Below are 21,162 nucleotides of genomic sequence, written 5' to 3' on the forward strand. Positions count from 1 at the left end.
GTCTTTTTGTGACATTTAACAGAGCTACTCTATAAACTGTGCTTTTTTTTGGTCATGACAACTGTCTGAGTGTTTGGCATGGTTATGGATATGATAATGTTGATATGTTTGGTCTTGCGGAATAGATCTGCTGCTGCTGTTCAATAAAGCATGCATTACCCATATCAGATTTATAAAAGTGGAGCTGGGGAGGTGGAGGGTTTCTGAAAGCACTCTGCAAATGTGGACCAGTGTTTGAATGTTGAGCAGGGAGTTCATTGGCTACTGATACAGCAGGAACCAATCAGCTGTGCCCTACAGAGAATGATGTGATTGACAGCAGACTGAGTAAAGGACCAGGATATTATAATATTATTATGTGTGTATATCATTATATAATAAATTTACATTTATTAATTTAGGACAATATACATTTTATACTACCCAATTTTTTTCTTAATTTCTTCTACCCTAATTCTGGATTGACTCTTTTTTTTATCTATCCTGGGTCAGATGTAACAACCCAGTGTTTGGGTAGTTTTTGTGTTACACAGATCCTGGGTCAGATGTAACAACCCAGTGTTTGGGTAGTTTTTGTGTTACACAGATCCTGGGTCAGATGTAACAACCCAGTGTTTGAGTAGTTTTTGTGTCACCAGATCCTGGGTCAGACGTAACAACCCAGTGTTTGAGTAGTTTTTGTGTAACCCACATCCTGGGTCAGACGTAACAACCCATCTCTTGAGTTATTTACCTCAGGCTATTTGCGACCTCTTCAGGAGAGAGCAGTGCAGCTCCGTCCAATTGGTGCATGTCTTTGGTAAAACACAGGTTTGTGTACATTTTATTTCCTCTATAAATGGCGGCGGTCTAAAGTTAGAAGTTCCCCTGCTGAACACGACACAATCAAGATAACAGAGACTGGTGGACTACACTAGAATTACTTCTAAATGTTTAACTTTACTAATAATATTTGTTAAAAGAGCTTAACTGTAGGCAATATGTATTAAAAACTATAAATAATGAGCTATACTGTAAAATATTAATATAAAATTGATCAAATAAAGGAATTATCTATAAAAACACTATTATAATATTTTTGTTTTGAACTTAGACTTTTTATGTGTATTTATTTTTAGCTTTTAAATAACTTTGACATTATTTATATAAGCGGGCTCGTGTCTATTTAAAGCGTGGTTAATTCTTTTTGTCTAGCGTACAGCTGTTTGATCTGTGTTAGTGTCTACCACACGAGACCAATGCTGAATTAACAGAAAGACACACAATACAATACAAGACTATCTTGCTTGGTTTGTTTCACCTGTTCTTTCTTTTTTTCTTTCTCTATTGCCCTTTTCATCCGTTTCCACCCTTCATCATTCCCTCGTCCTACTTTTCTTGCTCTGTTGTTCTTTTTCCGGGCCGCACTTTTGTCCCGTCCCTTCCTTCAGCAGGAGCGGTGGGAATATTAGCCAGCAGACAGATCATTTAGGGGTCAGACCCCTGAATGTGTTAATTGTGATTTATAGCTGAACTGAATTTAGGAAGAGCTTTTCCTTATTGACCACCTGAAGCTGAGGCCCTGAAAAAAAAAAAAAAAAGTTTTCACCATTTCTTTCTCCTTAACAGCGTACGGCGCTCTCAAGGGTTCTGTCAGCCCCAGATTCTCGTGCAATTTTAGGATGAAGCACATTAGATCTAGCGCAAACGAGGCGAGATTCAATTCAGTCGATTATGATCTTGGAGGGCAAGGTCTGTGAGGTGAGCAGGGCACGCTCTCACAGGAAGTGACAGAATGAGGAAGACCACTGACCTTTACCGTAAAGATGATTCTTCCTCGTACTATGCTCTATTTCCTGTGCTAATGTCCATCTATAAGTAATGCTCCTACACCGCTGACGACGTCCTCATCTAGGTGCGTCTACATTATTAATGGCTGCCGGGACGTGTGGGGTCAGGAGTGAAGCTGGGTGGCTTTATAAACACACCAAACGGATTTGTGAGGACTCGTGGGGGGAATTTTGCATTGCACTGTACATAAACCCAAAAACAATCATGTCATAGGATGGATGGATATTATATTATATAATATTACTATATTATATTACTATATATTATATTATATTATATTATATTATATTATATTATATTATATTATATCCTAAATTATATCCTATATTATATTATATTATATTGGCTTCACCAGTTTTTTAAATAATGTCTGACTATTGCAAAGCCAGCTTCGCCAAATAACTGGTTATCGTTCCATAAAATAATGCAACAAGTTTGAATATGCTTATGCATGGTGAGATTTAATGGCTTCTCAGTGAATAATGAAAAATAATGTTTGTTTTAGTACAGCCTGTAGTAATGTTTTTGTTCAATGGAAATAAGCAGAGTGAATGTTTTGCTTTTGTGTTTCACAGGGAGGAAATGGGAATGAAATAATCCTTTTGTCTCACTGAAGTGCCTTGAAACACACAGCATTATTCAATGTGTTGATGTAATTTCCACTGAGACAGGGAGACAGGGTGGGGCATATCGAACAACTCCTCCCATTTTTAAAAAATAGCCAATAGCGTTTAGTTTATGTCACAGCTCAGCCAGAGCCATTGAGCTCTGCAAAGCTGCAGTTTCCTCCTAATCTCTAAAGTTTCTCCTTCTAATCTCCTCCATGACGCTTTAAAATACAGCATTCTGTGCAGAACTCAAATAGGTCTGAAACGATGCGGTTCGCATGAATTAATTCGCCCCAATGGAAAGCATATTTACACTGTCTCAATCATTCCCTATCCCCTATACACTGCACTATATGTGATAATCACCATGTAGAATATAGTAAATGTGTGAACAAGTGACCGATTTCAGCGTCTATTTATAATGTAGAGGGCGGGGCTTCAGATTCTAGAGAGCATTTGATTGGACAGAAAATCTAATGAGAAGCTGAAGTGCAGAGTGATGTCATCATCATTGATCCATATTGGCAGAAGTGAGAGACTGAACATTTTGAATGCTTATATCTTCTAAAAGCTAAGTGTGTCTTCATTATAAAACACTATCTTATAGATAACATTAACATATTCAAACTAAAAGCCATAAAATGTCCTTTTTGATTTCATGGGGACTTTAATCTTGTTTGGTAAACAAACTATTGTGGCTCTCGTGTATATGCTTTTAGCACATCGTCATTCTTACCAAAGGTTAATGGTCCATCCAGACCCTTGAAATGACCCATGTGTCCCGAGAGGAGATTCGCACATTGCTTTACAAAGCCTGAGCTGTGGCTAACTGTCCTGAGGACGTTTGAATCGTTAGTGGCCATGAAAAGAGTAGAGAAAGAAGGGTGTATCTGTCCTCCTTCATCAGTAGTCTCCTCTGAGACGCGACCCCTCAGGTGCTAACTGTATGTCAGCACAATCAGCAGGGCTTTGGTTTGGTGGCTCTTCAGACTCTCAATGCCTCTGCCTCGCCCATTCCACTGCCTCCAATCACACCCGCCTCAGGATGACCCTTATCGCCGGCCGATAAAAATCCACCCTCGGCGGGGAGATAAGAGAAAAAGGGAGGAAAAGGAAGAGAAGAGTGCATCTGTACGATTAGATAAAGGAGAGGCGCTCTTGACAGACTGAAGGATTTTTAGCCAGAGGATGTTTTGAATGCGAGTATTCAGCGCTCGAGGCTCCAATGCAATTTCCCCAGGATGAAATGATTGTTGTAAGCCGCGTTTTTTCTGACTGCCGTCCTTAGGAAATGGACAGTTCCCTTTCTAATCACAGAAGTGTTTACATGAGTACAGCGCCTCTGGCTTTCTCTCTTTCCAGTGTTCTCTCTGTTCCGTCTTTCTCCGGGCGATGCTTTTGGAGAGTTTAGTCCTTTGGGTGTCCACGCAGGGTGCATGAAAGGTCCGGCGATCCAAAAGCACAAATATGTCAATATGCTTCGGTAACTCATGCACCTGGACGGTGTCTGCAGATCTGAGCATGTTTTATCTATGCTGATTTTAATGGGAAATCTACAGAATTATGAATGGATTTAAAGGTAAATTGTATAATTACCCTATAAAATGGAATTGATCTTTTTCTTTGAGTTGCGCTTAAAAATACAATATAGAGGTGCAGGTTTGACGTCACTCAACGGGCAGTTCGCATGACACTGGTTCCCTTGAGAAAAACTGAATTCAAATTATGAATTCTGAAGCCTTTCATTGTCACCATCACTAATCCTCAAACATCTCTTCCAGTTTTTATCTCAAAACATTTTCTCAGAAAGAGAAAATGAGATAGTCTTTCTGAGATAGACTAGTTCATAAGAGCACAATTATGAGCATAATGTGGCTGTAAAAGAGGCCTGAGTTTACCTTTTTCGGCGTGATAGCGTTTAATCTCCTCGACAGCCTCTGCAGTCCCATTAGCCACTTGTTAGCAACCGCCTTTTAGCAAAGAGGTATAAAAATCACGCGTGGGGTAATACTGATGCATATTATGTCGTAGAATAACGTGAAAGTGTCTTGAGCTTGTGTTCTCCTTAGGCCTTACTTCAGCCATTTAATCAAAATTACATTAAAAAAAATAAAACATTGACATGGGACGAGGGGACCGGAAGTGCTAAAATGCTAGCATGCTTCCACATTTTGGCCTACAAAGTGATGTCATACCTGCACCACTCTATTGACTCAACTTCATGGCATGAGTGTGAGCGGGGCAACCTGTGTACCACACAGAAGCAGAACATGGTCTTTATTTTAGCGTGCTACTATAGGGGTGCAGAAATGGCATTACTGGTGCTCACACTAGACTTGCATTCAAAATCTCATGCAAAAACTTCCTGGATATGATGTCATACTCAAAGTCTTTTGTTTTTGGTCGATTACGCATACCAAATAATAATAATATAACGCTGGAATTGCTGGAGTTGGAATTTGAATTGAAGCAGAATTGGAGGTTGAATTGTAATGAAACACACTAATGCATTCTAGGGGGGGTATTTTAATATACAATATCTATAAGAAATTAAACGGTATCACCTTTTATGTATAATGCATTATAAAGGTCTTCATAATGTACGTTATAATGCATTATATCTTTTCATAAATAATTGTAACAAGTTCAAATTCATTATAATATGATATATATATATATATATATATATATATATATATATATATATATATATATATATATATATATATATATATATATACTTTACAAACATAAGTATAACAAAAGTATTATAATATATTATAACTGTGGTTATAATTATTCATGAGACCATATAATTAATTATAAGGTGCATTACACGGCATAATTTATGCATAGAAATATTTTTTAAACATTATAAAGGCTTTAAGTAGTGTTACTTTTTATATGTATTTTACTTTCTATTTATCTAGAAAATTACTTTTTTTTTCTTTAAGTAAGTGTATGTGTTGTAATTCAGAATCCTGTTTGCTACCTCGCTTCAAAAATCTGGATTTGAATTGGAATTGAAAGACATTCTCAGTTCAGCTCTAAATGGTGCACAACCCTACAACACACACACACACACACACACACACACGACCATGACGTCATCTCTTTTTCCAGCCACTGACTCTTGTGTGCTTTAACCTTGGCTCAGAGAGAGAGCGAGTAATTCTAACCTTAAAAACCTGCTGATTAAAGCTAGTTTGGAGGAATTCGATTCCGCTTAATGCCTTTGGCCCTCCGCCCAGCCCTGACGACGGATCGCCATTAACATCAACGGACAGCATGTCTTCACTCAGGCGGAGACGTGACCAGCACACACTCTAACGCACATGTGTGTGTCCGCCGCGGCCTGTCCCCATCAGTTTCATTCTGATCTGTCTCTGTTGATCAGCATCAAACCGCAGCATTGGTATTTCCTGCGAGCCGCCCGTGCCGGCTAGCACACCGCTCTCCTCCTGTTCCTGCAGACGCAGCATCCTCTGTCCTGTGGCTATCTGTCCAGGCTCGTGGTCATTCGATGCTGATATGAGGACAGTTTGATGCTTTATTTCAGTGGGGCTTTGGGTTAAAGTTCAGAGCGATAAAGCTGGTTGTAGATAAACACTTATATTCTCAAACACACTGACCTGTTTACCCGCTCCTGCGCAAAACATTTGAAAACTCTGTCATCTGATTTAGACAAGAACTATATGAGCCTGTAGGCAAATTCAGTGCATATTTTCTAAGCTGATGGATGGATGGATGGATGGATGGATGGATGGATGGATGGATGGATGGATGGATGGATGGATGGATGGATGGATGGATGGATGGATGGATGGGTGGGTGGGTGGGTGGGTGGGTGGGTGGATGGATGGATGGATGATAGATAGATAGATAGATAGATAGATAGATAGATAGATAGATAGATAGATAGATAGATAGATAGATAGATAGATAGATAGATAGATAGATAGATAGATAGATAGATAGATCAAGGAAGGAAGGAAGGAAGGAAGGAAGGAAGGAAGGAAGGAAGGAAGGAAGGAAGGAAGGAAGGAAGGAAGGAAGGAAGGAAGGAAGGAAGGAAGGAAGGAAGGAAGGAAGGAAGGAAGGAAGTTAAACCCAAACATGTTTTGCCAGAGATAGTTCTGGTCTTCTCTGACTTTCTTTCTCACCATGGCTCCTGTGCTCTGCTACAGATTCAGTCTGAGTTTACCGTTTGAGGTCTGTTTAACCCAGCATGAGGAAGATGAGTATCAAAGGCATTTAAAGGGCTCGTATTAAACACTTTTGCAGCATTTGATTTTTCCCCTAAACTCCACTCATAATGTTAGTCAACTTTTCTTTCTCCATATAGTGGTAATGTAGTGTTTCCTGGTTGTTTTCCACCCTCTGCGACCTGAGAATGAAACAGGCTGTTGTTGCTGCTGTCTTTACGACTGTAAATGACCTCTGCTGTGATTGGCTAACCTCTTCACATGTGTAATGGGAAACTAACGACGCCCACGCCGAGCTACTGAATGCTAAATAGCCGTTAATATGTAAATGTAGCCGGTCATATGTAAATGTGCTCATGATTCTGATATCATTATCATGCTTTTTTTTTTTAAGCTTAGATTCAATAAATGCTCTGGAGAGGAAGGTTTGTGATGTAGTTTGTCTAGATAGTACATAAAATATCCTGTCCATAATGAGCTTGGTGTGAGAAGAGTCCATTTTAGTTTTAATGTGACCTCGGTGTCCTTGACATACAGCATCACTGAAAATGTCAGTATGATATTTGAACGTTTTTAGAGGTTTGAGGTTCATAATTATTAAAAGTTCATGCAGTGAAAATGACTTTGGAGATTAAAACAGGGTTGTAGAACCAGGGTTATTATAGTCATATAAAACTAAAACCATTAATAAAAAAACATTTGTGTTACTTGAAATAAATGAACTAGGCTACAAAAACCTAAACTTATTTTATTTCAGCACGCTGCCAAGAAAACATTCATTTTGACTCGGTGTACGAAACTAAAGATTTCAAATGAAAACATAAAAAATAAGTACCTCAATGATACTAAAATAGCGTCCTTGTCATCATTTGAAAATGTAAAAAAATGAGCAGCAAGCCTCTCCCCAGGGTTCATTGTCTTATCTTATGCAAACAACATATCAGTGTCCCGAGAAAACCATGTACGGCAGAATGAGGGACAGACTCATGTTTCCCCTGTAGGAGATATTTCGATATTGGCATCCAATTCAGCAGCGAAATACCCAACCGAAAGGCACCTTGGCGCCTGTGCGTGTGTGTTTGTGTGTGTGTGTGAGCACGTTACTGTGCGTGGGAGCGTGTCTCAGACACGACGGTGGCGCTGATCTAATCGTGTGAATGTAATTAGGCTTTAATTGCTCAGCGTGTGGGCCTATGGCATCTGTCTGGGACCCAGACGGCAAATAATGCCCTCTGATGCTGTCATCTCCTAATCTCACTGTTACCAAACACCTCAGCGCAGCTCCCACTGAAAGCAGACACCTCCGCTCCGTGCCGCTGACGGGAGGATGACGACACACTTACACTGTACCTGATTCGCGTCGTGCATCATAATCGGTGCTGGGACGGAACTAAAGGGGTGCTTCAGCGCTGGGAAGATGAAATAATATTATTATTACCCAAATAACTGGGTCATTAATGTAGTAGAAATGTGAAATTATTTTTGAATTTGGTGCCTTCTAGACTGACTGAGAAAAGACAAATTGTATTTTTGTCTCATGGGGATGAAAGACTACAATTCCCAGAATGCTTTGCTGCCCTGTGAGGGCCATATTCCTCCTTCACGTGCTATCGGAAATGTGATAATTTCCACTTCTAAAGTCGTGATTACGAGCTCATCCCATTCATATTTTGAAATTGGAGGGCGTTCATGTGCAGTTTTTACTTAGGAAACTCGTATTTACTTTAATTCCGAGAGCATCATCTGTTTTCCGCTTGCCAGAGTTGAAGCTTTCAGGCGGCCTGCACGGCGCTGACATCTTGGGACCGAGTCTGCGCAGTAGAGATCAGGAAGTACAGTCGCAATATCAAAAGCCCGCCCACACTCTCGCAGATGCAGAACAATTAATTATGTTGGTGTGAAATAAACAGTTATGGAAATGTAGAAATTAAAGCTAAAGCTCTAATCTGCTCCCAAAAATCCAGAAAAAAGTCTGTTAGTGCCTCAGTGACAACTTCACTCAGAGAAGACGTCGATCTCAGCTGTCAATCATGACGTCACAACCTCCGTTTTTCATCAGATAGTGATGATAACTGCCTTCAATGACATAAACTAACTTTGGGGAGAAAATATTTGAAGTGTAATTGTATTGTTTAGTTTGCCTCGCGTCCATTAGAAAACACAGAGGGGCGGCTATACTGGGACCGGTCACCGGGGGGCGATCGAGGCGCGAAAGCTTCAGTTCCTGAGAGTGATACTGCAGGCTTGGTGAGGGCACTCCCAAAGCCACCGCTACTGAATCACTCTCACTTTCCCACCACCGCGTTCATCTTCATAAAATCAGTCCCGTTAGAGAACAGACACTATTAAAAACTGAACGTGTCGTTCAATGTATTTTGATTTAGCTGAGTGAGTGTCACAAACGCAGCAGGAGTAAGATTACACTCACGATCATTCGAATATACTCCAGGGTTTTTACTGATACAAAGCCATATGCTAATCGCTGAAGTAACCCTTAAATAAGCGTTCATATGGTGCCTCTGTTCCCCATGCTAACTGGTTAGAGTGAACTATAAGGAAGTTGTGTTGATAATAAGTGTGCTAATGAGCTTTGAAGTAATAACATGGAATCAGCCACAGATGATTTACTGAAACATGCATCTGCAGTGTGTATGCATTCATGTACTTTTGGCAAAATACACATCTGTACCTTTTGTCGGTCCAGGATCTGGCTGCAGTCAGCACGGGAAGTGATGTCATTATCAAAGTTTGTTTGGTACAATGACAACAAAAAAGTGTATGATTTACTTTGAATAAATTTTTACAAAGAAATGATAAGTAGCAAATTAAGCAGAAAGACTGTAATAGTATTTTCTTGTAAAATGCACTTCAATAGTATTTATTTATCATTTTTTGTAACACTTTATGTTAAGGTGATGTAGTTACAGGCTACTTTAGTAATAACAGTAAATTATGCGTAATTACAAGCATATTACAAGCATCTAACCCTAAACTAAGCCTTGACTCTAAACGTAACTCTATATTAAGTATTAATAATATTACTCAGTACTTAGCTCAATTTAATTACGTCACCTTAAAATAAAGTGTAGCCAAATTTTATATTTTATTTTTATTGTCTTTATGCTTGCAAATTTTGTTCTTTGATGCAAAAAATAAGTAATGGTCTTTGAATTCATTAAATATTATTTTAAAATATATATATTATTATATACCAATTACCAGCATAAAAAAATAATAATTTTACAGTGGAACAATTGAAAGGGATTTTGTTTCTATTTTCTCCTTTTTTCTGTAATGAAAATTGGTGTTTTATTTAATGTAAAATAATTCTGTCACATTAATTTAGATACTTATTGTGTCAGAAAGTATTGGCACAAATTAAATTGAAATATCCTCTGATTGCTATACATTAATAAAGGGACTCTTTTATCCCTCATTCGCTTCAATATAGTTTGCTACTCTTTTCTTATAGTGTCACATAAAAAAATAGCTTAACTGTAAATTCAACTGAGTACCTTATAGCTTCCCTAACGTTGTGTGTGTGGGTGGGTGTGTGTGTGGGTGGGTGTGTGTGGGCATGTTTTTGTGACATATGAGGACACAAATGTATACCCGTGTATAATGACATGGGTATGACACAGGTATTACAAGGATAGGGTGAAATATGAGGACATTGGCCATGTCCCCACTTTTCAAAATGCTTATAAATCATACAGGAGGAGTTTTTTTAGAAAGTAAAAATGCAGAATGTTTCCTGTGATTGGGTAGGTTAAGGGGTGTTGTGTGTGTGTGTGTGTGTGTGTGTGTGTGTGTGTGTGTGTGTGTGTGTGTGTGTGTGTGTGTGTGTGTGTGTGTGTGTGTGTGTGTGTGTGTGTGTGTGTGTGTGTGTGTGTGTGTGTTGTGTGTGTGTGTGTGTGTGTGTGTGATGGGTAGGTTTAGGGGTAAGGGCAGTGTAAGGGGATAGAAAGTACGGTTTGTACAGTATAAAAACCATTACGCCTATGGAATGTCTCCATATGTCACAAAAACAAACGTGTGTGTGTGTGTGTGTGTGTGGTAATGATATGCTGAGATGAGCTTCATTCCTGTAAAATTCACCCAGCCGACTATACAATAAGATCTGAGACAGGTCTCGTAATCCAGTGCTGTAAATAGACTTACAGTCCTCCTGCTATTGACCCGATATGAAGGACACCTTACACACACACACACGCACACATACACACACACACACACACACACACACACACACTGAGTGTCTGAAGATCACGTCCCACTGGATATTTTTATCTGGTTATAAACAGAATCATAGGAGAAATGATTGTGTCGTTTTTATATTACAGAATAAGGGAACAAGAAAGCGGGTGTATATATGACTGTGTGTGTATAATATTATGATTAATAACCTTTATTGTCCTCATTGTTCAGATTTGTGGCAGTACAGAGCTGTGCACTCGGGTTTATAGAGTTATTGTGCTGATGGTTTGTGTTTATTAACTCCACACTCCTAAAAATAAAAGTTCTGAAAGGATGTTCCATGAACATTAATTTTTCTTATTTTTAAGAGTGCTGTTTGTCTGATGTGTGAGTGTTTAACTGACGTGTGCTCTGTGTTTTATTTCAGTGTCTGTACGGCTGCTATGTCCACTCCTCCATCATTCCCACGTTCCACCGCCGCTGTTACTGGCTGCTGCAGGTAAGAGTCCAGCTCTTTAACACTAAGCCAAAAAACACCCCCATCCCGTCCTGTTGTCTCGAGCTCTCCGTCTCTCTCTGTTAAATGCATGAACAGTCTGACAGCGATGGCAGTCATTGAGAGTCATAAACACTTTTATGGAAGTATATTAGCAGCCAGAGGTCATCCTACGGACTAGTCGATCAGTTCTAGATGATGCTTTGAGCCTGTTGTCACATCACAGATCAGATGTCCTTGTTCTATTTGGCACTTTATAAGTGAACTACACAGTTCATTTGGGGTGTTCACACACACGCCTAAATCGATGTGAACCGCTCGGAGACCCGTGAAACTACCCAAGTGTTGTCTGGAGACTGACAGAAACCATAAGCGAGCGGGACGTGAGGGTTTTTGCACTGCAAGCAGCATCGGCGGAGATGTGCAAGCTTTCATTTCTCACACACATCATCTCAGCGGTGCTGGAATCGGTCTTCAGCCGGCCGAGGCATTTACATCAGCTGAACGGGGACTCGCTGGCCAGCAGACCTCACTGGTTAGATTACTAGTCGTGAAGCCCGTAGCACGCATGTGACGTGTGTGTGTGCTTGCTTTTGTGAAATATCAGGACACATGACATAGGTATTACAAGAAGACAGTGAAATATGAGGTCATTGGCCATGTCCCCACTTTTCAAAAGGCTTATAAATCATACAGGAGGAGTTTTTTTTAGAAAGTAAAAATGCAGAATGTGACCTGTGATGGGTAGGTTTAGGGGTGGTGTGTGTGTGTGTGTGTGTGTGTGTGTGTGTGTGTGATGGGTAGGTTAAGGGGCAGTGTAAGGGGATAGAAAATACGTTTGTACAGTATAAAAGCCATTACGCCTATGGAATGTCCCCACATTTTGCAAAAACAAATGTGTGTGTGTGTGTGTGTGTCAGGTTTTGCCTCGAGACCAAATGCCCCTCAAGGATAGTAAAACCTGAAATCATCTACACTGTGTGGAGCAGCAAACGGCGCCCGTGAGGAAACGACTTAATAAACATACTAAATAATGTCTTCATGGAAATATAAAAATGCAAAGAGTTCGCTTTAGGAGCAGGGGATAGAAAATATTATTAGTGCAGTATAAAAACAATCAATGGAAAATCCCCACCATGATAGAAAAGCAAGTGTAAGTGTGTGGGTTTATACTTTAGGGAACACGGTTGCCTCCAGAAGTGAGCTAAATCTGGCAAAACCGCACTTTTGGGACTTTAAGAGGGAAACGGTTCATATATAAAGCTTTTTTTATTATTATTTTAAAAATGCAGAAAGTGTGCTTTTTGCCATCATTTAGTCCTTCCAATAGTGCTGATGTAACACTGGGGCTTTTCACTGTTCGTACTGGGGATTTTCAGTGACTCTTTCTGCAGATTTACACATTAAGCTAACAGCGGCGACAAACTGTGTGAAATCTGAGTGAATCATCTGCTCATCTGATTCATTCAACATTACTGTTTTATTTCAGAATTAAACAAACGAGTGTCTTCATGAGTGAGTAGGCTGAATCCTTCCTTTTTTTTCAAAAACACTAATAAAACAAGTGCCTGCCCTAGTGAAGAAACCAAATACGAGACTTTCTGAAATAAATATTAGAATTAAACTTTATGTAGAGTATTCTTTATTGCACAATGCACATTTCTTAATATTAATCCTAAAATGTGTTTTAATATCACTGTTAGTATACTACACTCTAAAAAATGCTGGGTTAAAAACAACCTATGTTGGGTTGAAAATGGACTAACCCAGCAATTGGGTTGTTTTAACCAGGGATGTAGTGGAGGCTAAACGGCCGTAAACGCCGTTTACGCACCTCCCAAAATTTGGAAATAGCGTTTATCCACCTCCAAAGTGCATTTATCCACCTCTAAATTGAGTTTATCCACCTCTAAATAGCCTACAGTTCCTAAGCCATTTTAAATTAAGCTTATGTCTTTTTAGTTTCATATTGTTCATTTTCATTGGTTGTTTGTTGTACAGTTAGACGAAGTCTTTCATATTGCGCTGCAACTGTCAGTGAGAGTAGTGGGAAGTTCGGATCATTTTACTGACTCGGATCTTTGAGTCTCGTTCAGCAAAATGAGCCAATCTTTTCTCTTTCCGTCTCTATGGGACAAACAGGAAGAACAAAAGACTCGGATCTCACCTGTCGATTCAGAATCAGAACGATCAGAAGCCATATGTTGCGTAATGCATGCGCGGTCAACACAAAATGAACGAATCACTCTCTGAGACAACTCGGTAGTCCCGAGTCATATTAAAGATTCGTTCAAAATGAACAAATCATTCATAAACGACACGCAACCAAGATTCAAAAAAGGATCCGGCAATTTTCAAAATGATATAATTATCCATTTGTAGTACATTTAATCAGCTTGTGACACTTTTCAATCACTTTTCAAGTGGACAAAGAGGCACTCTGGACATTGTTGTGATATTAATTAATCACAGGCAGCTGGTTTATTGTAGAGAGCATGTCGAAACCCTGTAAAAAAAAAAAAAGCTGTAATGATGCAGTGTATTTTGTGTTCAAATGGAAAAATGTTGGTATTATTGTTTTTTTTAGTTTAGCAAAATCGTCTGTTAATGTCGGCAGCAATTAGGCTAAACACTTGTGGAAACTACAGTGCAACTTACATTGTCTATCTTCTCTTAATTACAGAAACTGAGTTTTCTTTAAATTAAAATATGTGGCACCAAATTCATCCTTCTGTTGTTAATCTGCACCTGCCTCATTAGCAATTGGCAAAAACTGTAATCGACAACTATTTTGATAATCGATTAGTCGGCTTGAGTAATTTTTTAAGACAAAAGTAACATTCTTTGATTCCAACTTCTTTAATGTGAATATGTTCTAGTGTGTTCTCTCATATGTGCTCATATTAGCCACCTCGTAAAATTAGTACGAATTGCCGTGAGATCGGGCTGCATACACCGGTAGGCAGTGACCCACCTTACCGTGACCACGATGCGGTCACCCAGATTTATAGTTTACCCACCTCTTTTTTTACCACTACACCTCTGGTTTTAACCCAACGGTTGAGTAGTTTTTACCTTGCAATTGGGTTTTTTTTAACCCAGCAGTTGGGTTAAAGTTTTGCTTAAGGCAACCCAATTGCTGGGTTAGTCCATTTTCAACCCAACTTGGGTTGTTTTTAGTCCAGCATTTTTGTGTATGATCTCTGTATAATATCAGCCTTTAAATGCAAGATATTTAAAGTGTACCTTAAGTATACTCGCAATAGTTACACTTTCAAATATACTTAATGTCTTTAGTTGGACCTCAGCACTATTTTGCCATAACTAAAGGGTATATTAAGTACAAAATTAGTTGTTCCAATTTAACAGACTTTAAGTATATCAATTTAGTATATCAACAGTACAATTGCAGGGTATTTACAGTATATTTAGTACATAAATATGTAAATGTATTTGTAACATACTTGGCATAAATAAATGTATTTCAAATAGTGAATTTTCATGCCTATTCACTTATTTATTCAGCAGCGAATCAAGTGGCTCAGAGCATGAAAAAATCACTTTTTTTTATTATTTGAACTTACTTTGCAACTGGTAAAATAGTATGTTCTGTACAGTCCCTGACAAAAGTCTTGTTGCTTATCTATTTTCTAGAAATACCTGATATTAACCTGACTTTTAATTAATTCATTGGTGTTAGAAATAGCTCATATGAAAAGCTAAAACCCTCCCAAATGATGTTTAATGCACTGAAATAAATAATTTTCACAGAAAAAATATTTATCATTTAATCAAGACAGAAAGGTCAAATTTTGGCAAGACAAAAGTTTTGTCGCCTGTACAGAAATTGAACAAATTTACTGCAAATACAAAAATATGTCAGCAAATTAAGTTGTGGTGCTGTGAGATCCAAATGTAATATCTTGTATGACTTCCATGAGCTTGAAGGACTGCATCCATGCGGTTTGGCAAGGATTCATACAATTTATTGATGAAGCCATCAGGAATAGCTAAGAAAGCAGTCTTGCATGCCTCCCAGAGTTCATCAATATTCTTTGGTTTCATCTTCCATGCGTCCTCTTTCATCCTACCCCACATATGCTCAATGATGTTCATGTCTGGTGACTGGGCTGGCCAATCCTGGAGCATCTTGATCTTCTTCGCCTTGAGGAACTTTGATGCGGAGATGGAAGTATGCGATGGAGCACCGTCCTGCTGCAGAATTTGGCCTCTTTTATGGTTGGGAATAAAAGAGGTAGCTAAGATTTCTTGGTATTTTAGACTATTGATCTTGCCTTCCACCCTGCAGATCTCTCGCACACCCCCATACTGGATGTAACCCCAGACCATGATTTTTCCGCCACCAAACTTCACTGTTTTCTGGGTGAATCTCGGATCCATTCGGGCACCAGTAGGTCTTCTGCAATATTTGCGGCGACTGTGGTGTAATTCAACAGAAGATTCATCTGAAAAATCCACCTTCTGCCACTTTTCCAGCGTCCATCCTTTTAGCAGGCTGTGGGCCTTGGCAAATGCCACACGGTTTTTCAATTGTCTTTTGTGTAGTGCTGGCTTCCAGGCACTGATTCGACCATGGAGGCCATTTCGAGACAGAATCCGACAAACTGTTCTGGTTGACACAGGGACTTCAGGTGACCAGGTCTCGTGGAGCTCTGCTGCAGTGGAAAATGGGCTGGCCTTGGATTTTCAAGCCAGCAAACGGTCTTCTCGAGCAGTTGTCTTGTGGGGTCTGCCTGACCTGGGCTTGTCAAAACAGCTCCAGTCTCTTCAAATCTTTTTTTTTTTTTCCTCTGTACTTGATGCTGAGACACATTGAAGGTGTCTGCCACATCAGCAGTGGATCTGGTCTTCAGCCTCATGATAATCAAAACTTTAGTCTCAGGGTGAATCTTAGGCATGTTTGCAGAGGTCTAGTTGCAGTCGATGTGAAGGTCTAGCGTACTGGGGTTCTTTTTATACACACTTGAGACCTAATTTTATCCATTATTAGTCACAGGTGAAGCTCATATGACAAGGTGAAAACACTTATGTCTTTGCAAAAATTGACTCAATGGGCTTTACCAAGCTGTGAATATTAGAATACTTTTTGAAAGTTTAGTTTTTCACTGAAACATTATCACAAAAGCTGGTGGGATTAAAATGAGCCATTTCTTGTAAAAAAATCTTGATTAGAAATATATTTCAGCGGCACTTTAGGTCAATTTGTACAGAAGCGACAAGACTTTTGTCAGGGACTGTATAGTATCAATAAACATAGGTATTCGGACATATCTGCCATTTTGTAACTGTCACTGCCGTTCACCTCTCCTGTGGCCTCATGGGATAGTGAACTGTCCATTGAATGCACACTTCAGGATCTCACCGGTCATTGGGGTACTGGTTGCCTACTTTTTCTCAAATGTGACATAGAACTTGATTTGATTTCGATTTCGGACGCTGCGGCTGACTATATGAGTGAGTTATTCAAAAAACTGCTTCATTGAGAAATGAAATATCACTGTTGTTCTCCTCAGACTCACAGAGGTTAACTCTTCTCTGACAGTGAGAGAGACACAGGACAGAAAACACTGATCTCATTGAGTCTCTCCGCAGTCTTTCTAGCCCCGAGAGACGCGAAGAAGCAAAATTAATGCCGCATACAAACTCCATCAATCAAAGCTGACGGGAATAATTCCCTGCATGTGAAACACTCGCACAAGACAAGAAGTGCAAACTTTGCGAACGTCACTGATGTACACATACTCAACAACGGGCCGCTGGAAATCACTCGCCATCCGCAGCAGCTCTCATATCTCGCTTGAGAGATCTTAAAGTACTTTTACTAAAGTCTTTTAATTCTGTTATATCAGGAATGTATCATTTACGCTTTAATAACATGTTATATTTAAAGCAAGTCTAAAGGTGTGCTAGGATCAGTATCGGATGTTATATTAATAAAAAAATATGATTTATTTATCATATACGTATATTGCATAATGCTGTCACATGACTGTCAGTTTGTCTGTCAGTTTACTTCTTGTCACATGTTCACTTTTCTGTTTCCTTTGTTACTCTCGTTAGTTATAGTTCATCTTATTTCTGCTATTATTTTCTGTCTTTGTCCGGTCACCGTTAGCTAAGTTGTGTTACTGCCGGTCTTTGGGGTATTTATAATTAAACTACGTTTGTTAACGGTATTAGCTTGTCCTCGTCGTCCTGCCTGCGCAGACCCGTGACAAACACAAGTATATCAGAATTATTCTTTTTTTAAGATTGACGGCTAAAAGACATTTTGTGTGCGTGAGATGAACTTCAAAATGTCCGCATGAAACCGCTTATAAATCATACAAAATGATCTTTGAAAAATGAAAAATACAGAAAGTGTGTGTGCTTTCACATGTGCTTTCAGATGTGTGCGTGCATGTGTTTGTGAGTGTGTGTGTGTGAGTGTGAGTGTTCTAGTCTGAATGGGGGTCATTGTGGGCTATAAACATAATGTTGAACCACAAAAGAAGAAAAAGGAGAAAAGAGAAAGAGCTCATGTGAGAAGAACTCAGCGGTGATAAAGCGAATCTAAGCTGTCGGATTTCTCACAGTTACAGAGGCTTGAGCTCAGCTGGGCAGGTAAGAATGATTGATTACAGAGAGAGCGAGTCCACCCACATTAGAGAGAGAGAGAGAGAGAGAGAGAGAGAGAGAGAGAGAGAGAGAGAGAGAGAGAGAAACCTAACCATACACATTCACAACACTTAAAACTTTCATCTTTACACTGGCACACCTGCCCAATCACAAGCAGATCATCATCGGCAGCGTTTGATTTATGAAGCAGCGCTTGCTACATATTAATGTTATATCACAGGATGGTGTCTGCATACAAATAGAGCTCAACAGTGGGATCCTGAGGTAAAAATCTCATTCATTTACTCCATAGAGAAATAGATTTTTTGTGATAATGTATAAACCCTTCAGCGCAGACCTGCTGTGAGCTCTGAGATTGTTAAGTGATGGTCTAAACTTCTGTAGACTTCTAACAATCATATTTAATGGTTAAGAGGTGTGACGAGCTCCACCAATCAGAAAGAAGCCACTGTTACCATGGCAAAAGAGCGGGAGAGTGGCATAATTGACAACACAATGTTGATCAGGACAGGCCACGATACACAACATATGTTTGTGAAATCATAAAACACACACAGGAAGTGTCGTGCTGTGCTGCACATGTAAAGAGGAAGCTGAGGAGCCTGTGATCCGAGAGTGTGTTAGCGCTCAGAGATGCTCATTGATTTATGCTCCAGCAGAGCAAACTGACTCACAAGGTTACACAGCAGTGATTGGTACCGTCACGGCGTGTAGAAGACCACACGAGCTCTCAGATGGATTAAACGCACACACACACATACACACACACGTGCGTGCGCGCCATTCGGGACTGTCAATCACACCCTTCAAGGTCAGTCTTTGTATGGTCATATTTGTCACTTAAGGTTTTAGAAAGTTGAAAGCCCACTATTAGGTTACACTTTATTTTGATGGTCCACCTTAGACGTTATAACTAACTTGGCTTCTACATGTTAACTAACTCTCTTTAGAGTATTACACTGTTTGGGTTCAGGTCAGTAGAAAAAGTTAGTTAGTTAAAGTTAGAGTCTAAAGTGGACCATTGAAAAACAAAGTGTAACCCACAATTATAATATAGATAGTTTAACCTATAGTATATTAAATAAAATAAGTAAATACATGTTTAAAAATAAGCAATCGGGGAGAGATCTGGTGTAAAAAATATTTGTTTTAATAAATGTTGTTAACAATGTTAAAATAAATAGTGAAATAAAAAGGCTGAAAAGGTAAGATTTTTTGTTGTTAAAAATAATTTAAATAATTAATTAAATAAAACAAATGTTCCATTGGCAAATTTAAACTATATATTGAAATAAAAAGCAGAAAAATAAATAAAAGCAGAAAGTGCGTTTTTTCTGTTGGTAAAAAGTTACAGTAATACAATAAATCAGAAAAAGAAAGAAATATTTTCTGTTGTTAAAAATACATTAAACATAAAATAAAAGTATTTTTTCTGTTTTTAAAAAATTAAAATAACCAATTAAACAAAGCATTTTCTGTTGTTAAAAATGCATTTTTAAAAAATCTGTTTTAAAAAGTTAAAATAAATAATAAAAATAAAGTATTGTTTAAATGTCAAAATACAATTAAATAAAAGAAAAATAAATAAATAAATCTGTTCTGGTGTTCAAACTAAATATCTTTCATTGTTAAAATATGTGAAAACATTTTTTAAATATAATGACTTATTTTTGTTCAAATACCTTCCAGTCAGCGCTGGTCACTTCATATCTAAATGGGAAGTTTATGAGCAGAATAAGCTGCAGTGTTGACCAGTCCAAAGCCTCGAGTTACCCTTCATCTCTCAGAACTGGAGGCTACAGACGGCCCCTAAAGAGCCTTTTATTTATTCATTTTGCCAGCGGTCTGCAGAGGCGTCTGAAAGCCCGTACGGCGGGTGACATGATTGCTGTTCACCATGTGTCTCATCTGAATCTTTATGAGCGAGAATGTTTTGAACATCTTTATGAAGCGTTAAGGGTTGAAAAATGCAAATCACACACAAAGTCCCTGCATTCTCTTTCATACTCGCTCTTTCTTTTTAACAACTTTTTTTTGATTTCATGTCTTTTGACAGCCTGTTGAAACTGTGACCACATTCTTGTATTGCAGTTGACCCGTTCATTCACTTCCATTTCACGCTGAGTAAAGCGGAGCCATTTGCTCTTTCCGCCGGGCATTAGGGAGCGTTGCGGAGGCTCGGTTGGACACACGGCACAACTGCACTTAATACAGCGTTAACATTCACCTTCAGCTCCAGTGCAAACACACACGCCGCTTCATTCAGAGCACACGTCTCCATTACAGCACCTGAAGTCAACAGGGACCCAGTTTACTTTCCTAATAAATGTTCCTGGGCTAAACTTTACTGTATGTCCCTTTTGGGAAAATGGGCCAAAATATTGATGACAGAGGACGTACAGTATGCAAATTTTTGCAGAGGCTATGTAGCATGAGAATGTATGACAAACTGATAGCACCTGCAAAAGAAGTGGCAAGTTAACTAAAGGAAATCAGCTATTTCAAGCACTTGAATATATCCTGCTCTAAACGTCCTGTTTCATTAGGAAATACAAGAAAGAAAATTGGGTCACACTTTAGATTAGGGTCCGATTCTCACTATTAAGTACGACTTTTGCCTCAATAAACTCCTAATTTGTGCTGAGCAGCGATGCTTTGAGGACTCTATTGGAATTGCTCAGTCTATTATTTTTCTTCTCTGAAATTAGCATTTTTGAGGGCCTAAACGTGCTCGAAAACTCATGAACCTTTGCACATGCGTCAGAATTGGTGATCATTTACGTCTGATATGGGTTTCAGAATTAGGTGTGACGAAATGCCTCGATAGCGTCACCTACAAAATTTCAATTTAAGTGCTGTTCACGTAGCATTTCACGAACAAGTATGGCATTCGGTAGACACATGTAGCAGCAACAAAAAAGCCTCTGGAACCAAAATCTGGCCGCCCAACAGGAAGGGAGAAATTTAGAATTTTCTCTGTAAACGTTTTTGCCATTATCAGACATTGTACTTTATCAAACTCCCGTTGGAGATTTACTTGGATCAACATGATATTTGGTCAGTCTAGTCTAAAGGCCTTTGCGATGTTAAAGAGCGAAGATCTTGACTTTTCTCTGAAGGACGTGTCTGTGGCGGCCTGACAAAATTCGATGTTTCGCAATGAAACAGGAATTTTTTGTTCACTCGT

General features: G+C 39.0%; 1 protein-coding gene across 12 annotated transcripts in view; it reads left to right on the plus strand.

The window, feature by feature from the left end:
• Positions 1–21,162, plus strand: part of camta1b (calmodulin binding transcription activator 1b) — a 391,981-nt gene that overhangs the window by 303,399 nt on the left and 67,420 nt on the right. For all 12 annotated transcript variants that reach the window (XM_067431861.1, XM_067431859.1, XM_067431856.1 and 9 more), the window contains one exon: positions 11,268–11,339. In XM_067431861.1, coding sequence (XP_067287962.1) covers positions 11,268–11,339 — 72 coding nt within the window. The remainder of the gene's footprint in view (positions 1–11,267; positions 11,340–21,162) is intronic.

The sequence above is a fragment of the Pseudorasbora parva genome, chromosome 22 (genome assembly GCF_024679245.1).
Source record: "Pseudorasbora parva isolate DD20220531a chromosome 22, ASM2467924v1, whole genome shotgun sequence".
Lineage (NCBI taxonomy): Eukaryota > Metazoa > Chordata > Actinopteri > Cypriniformes > Gobionidae > Pseudorasbora > Pseudorasbora parva.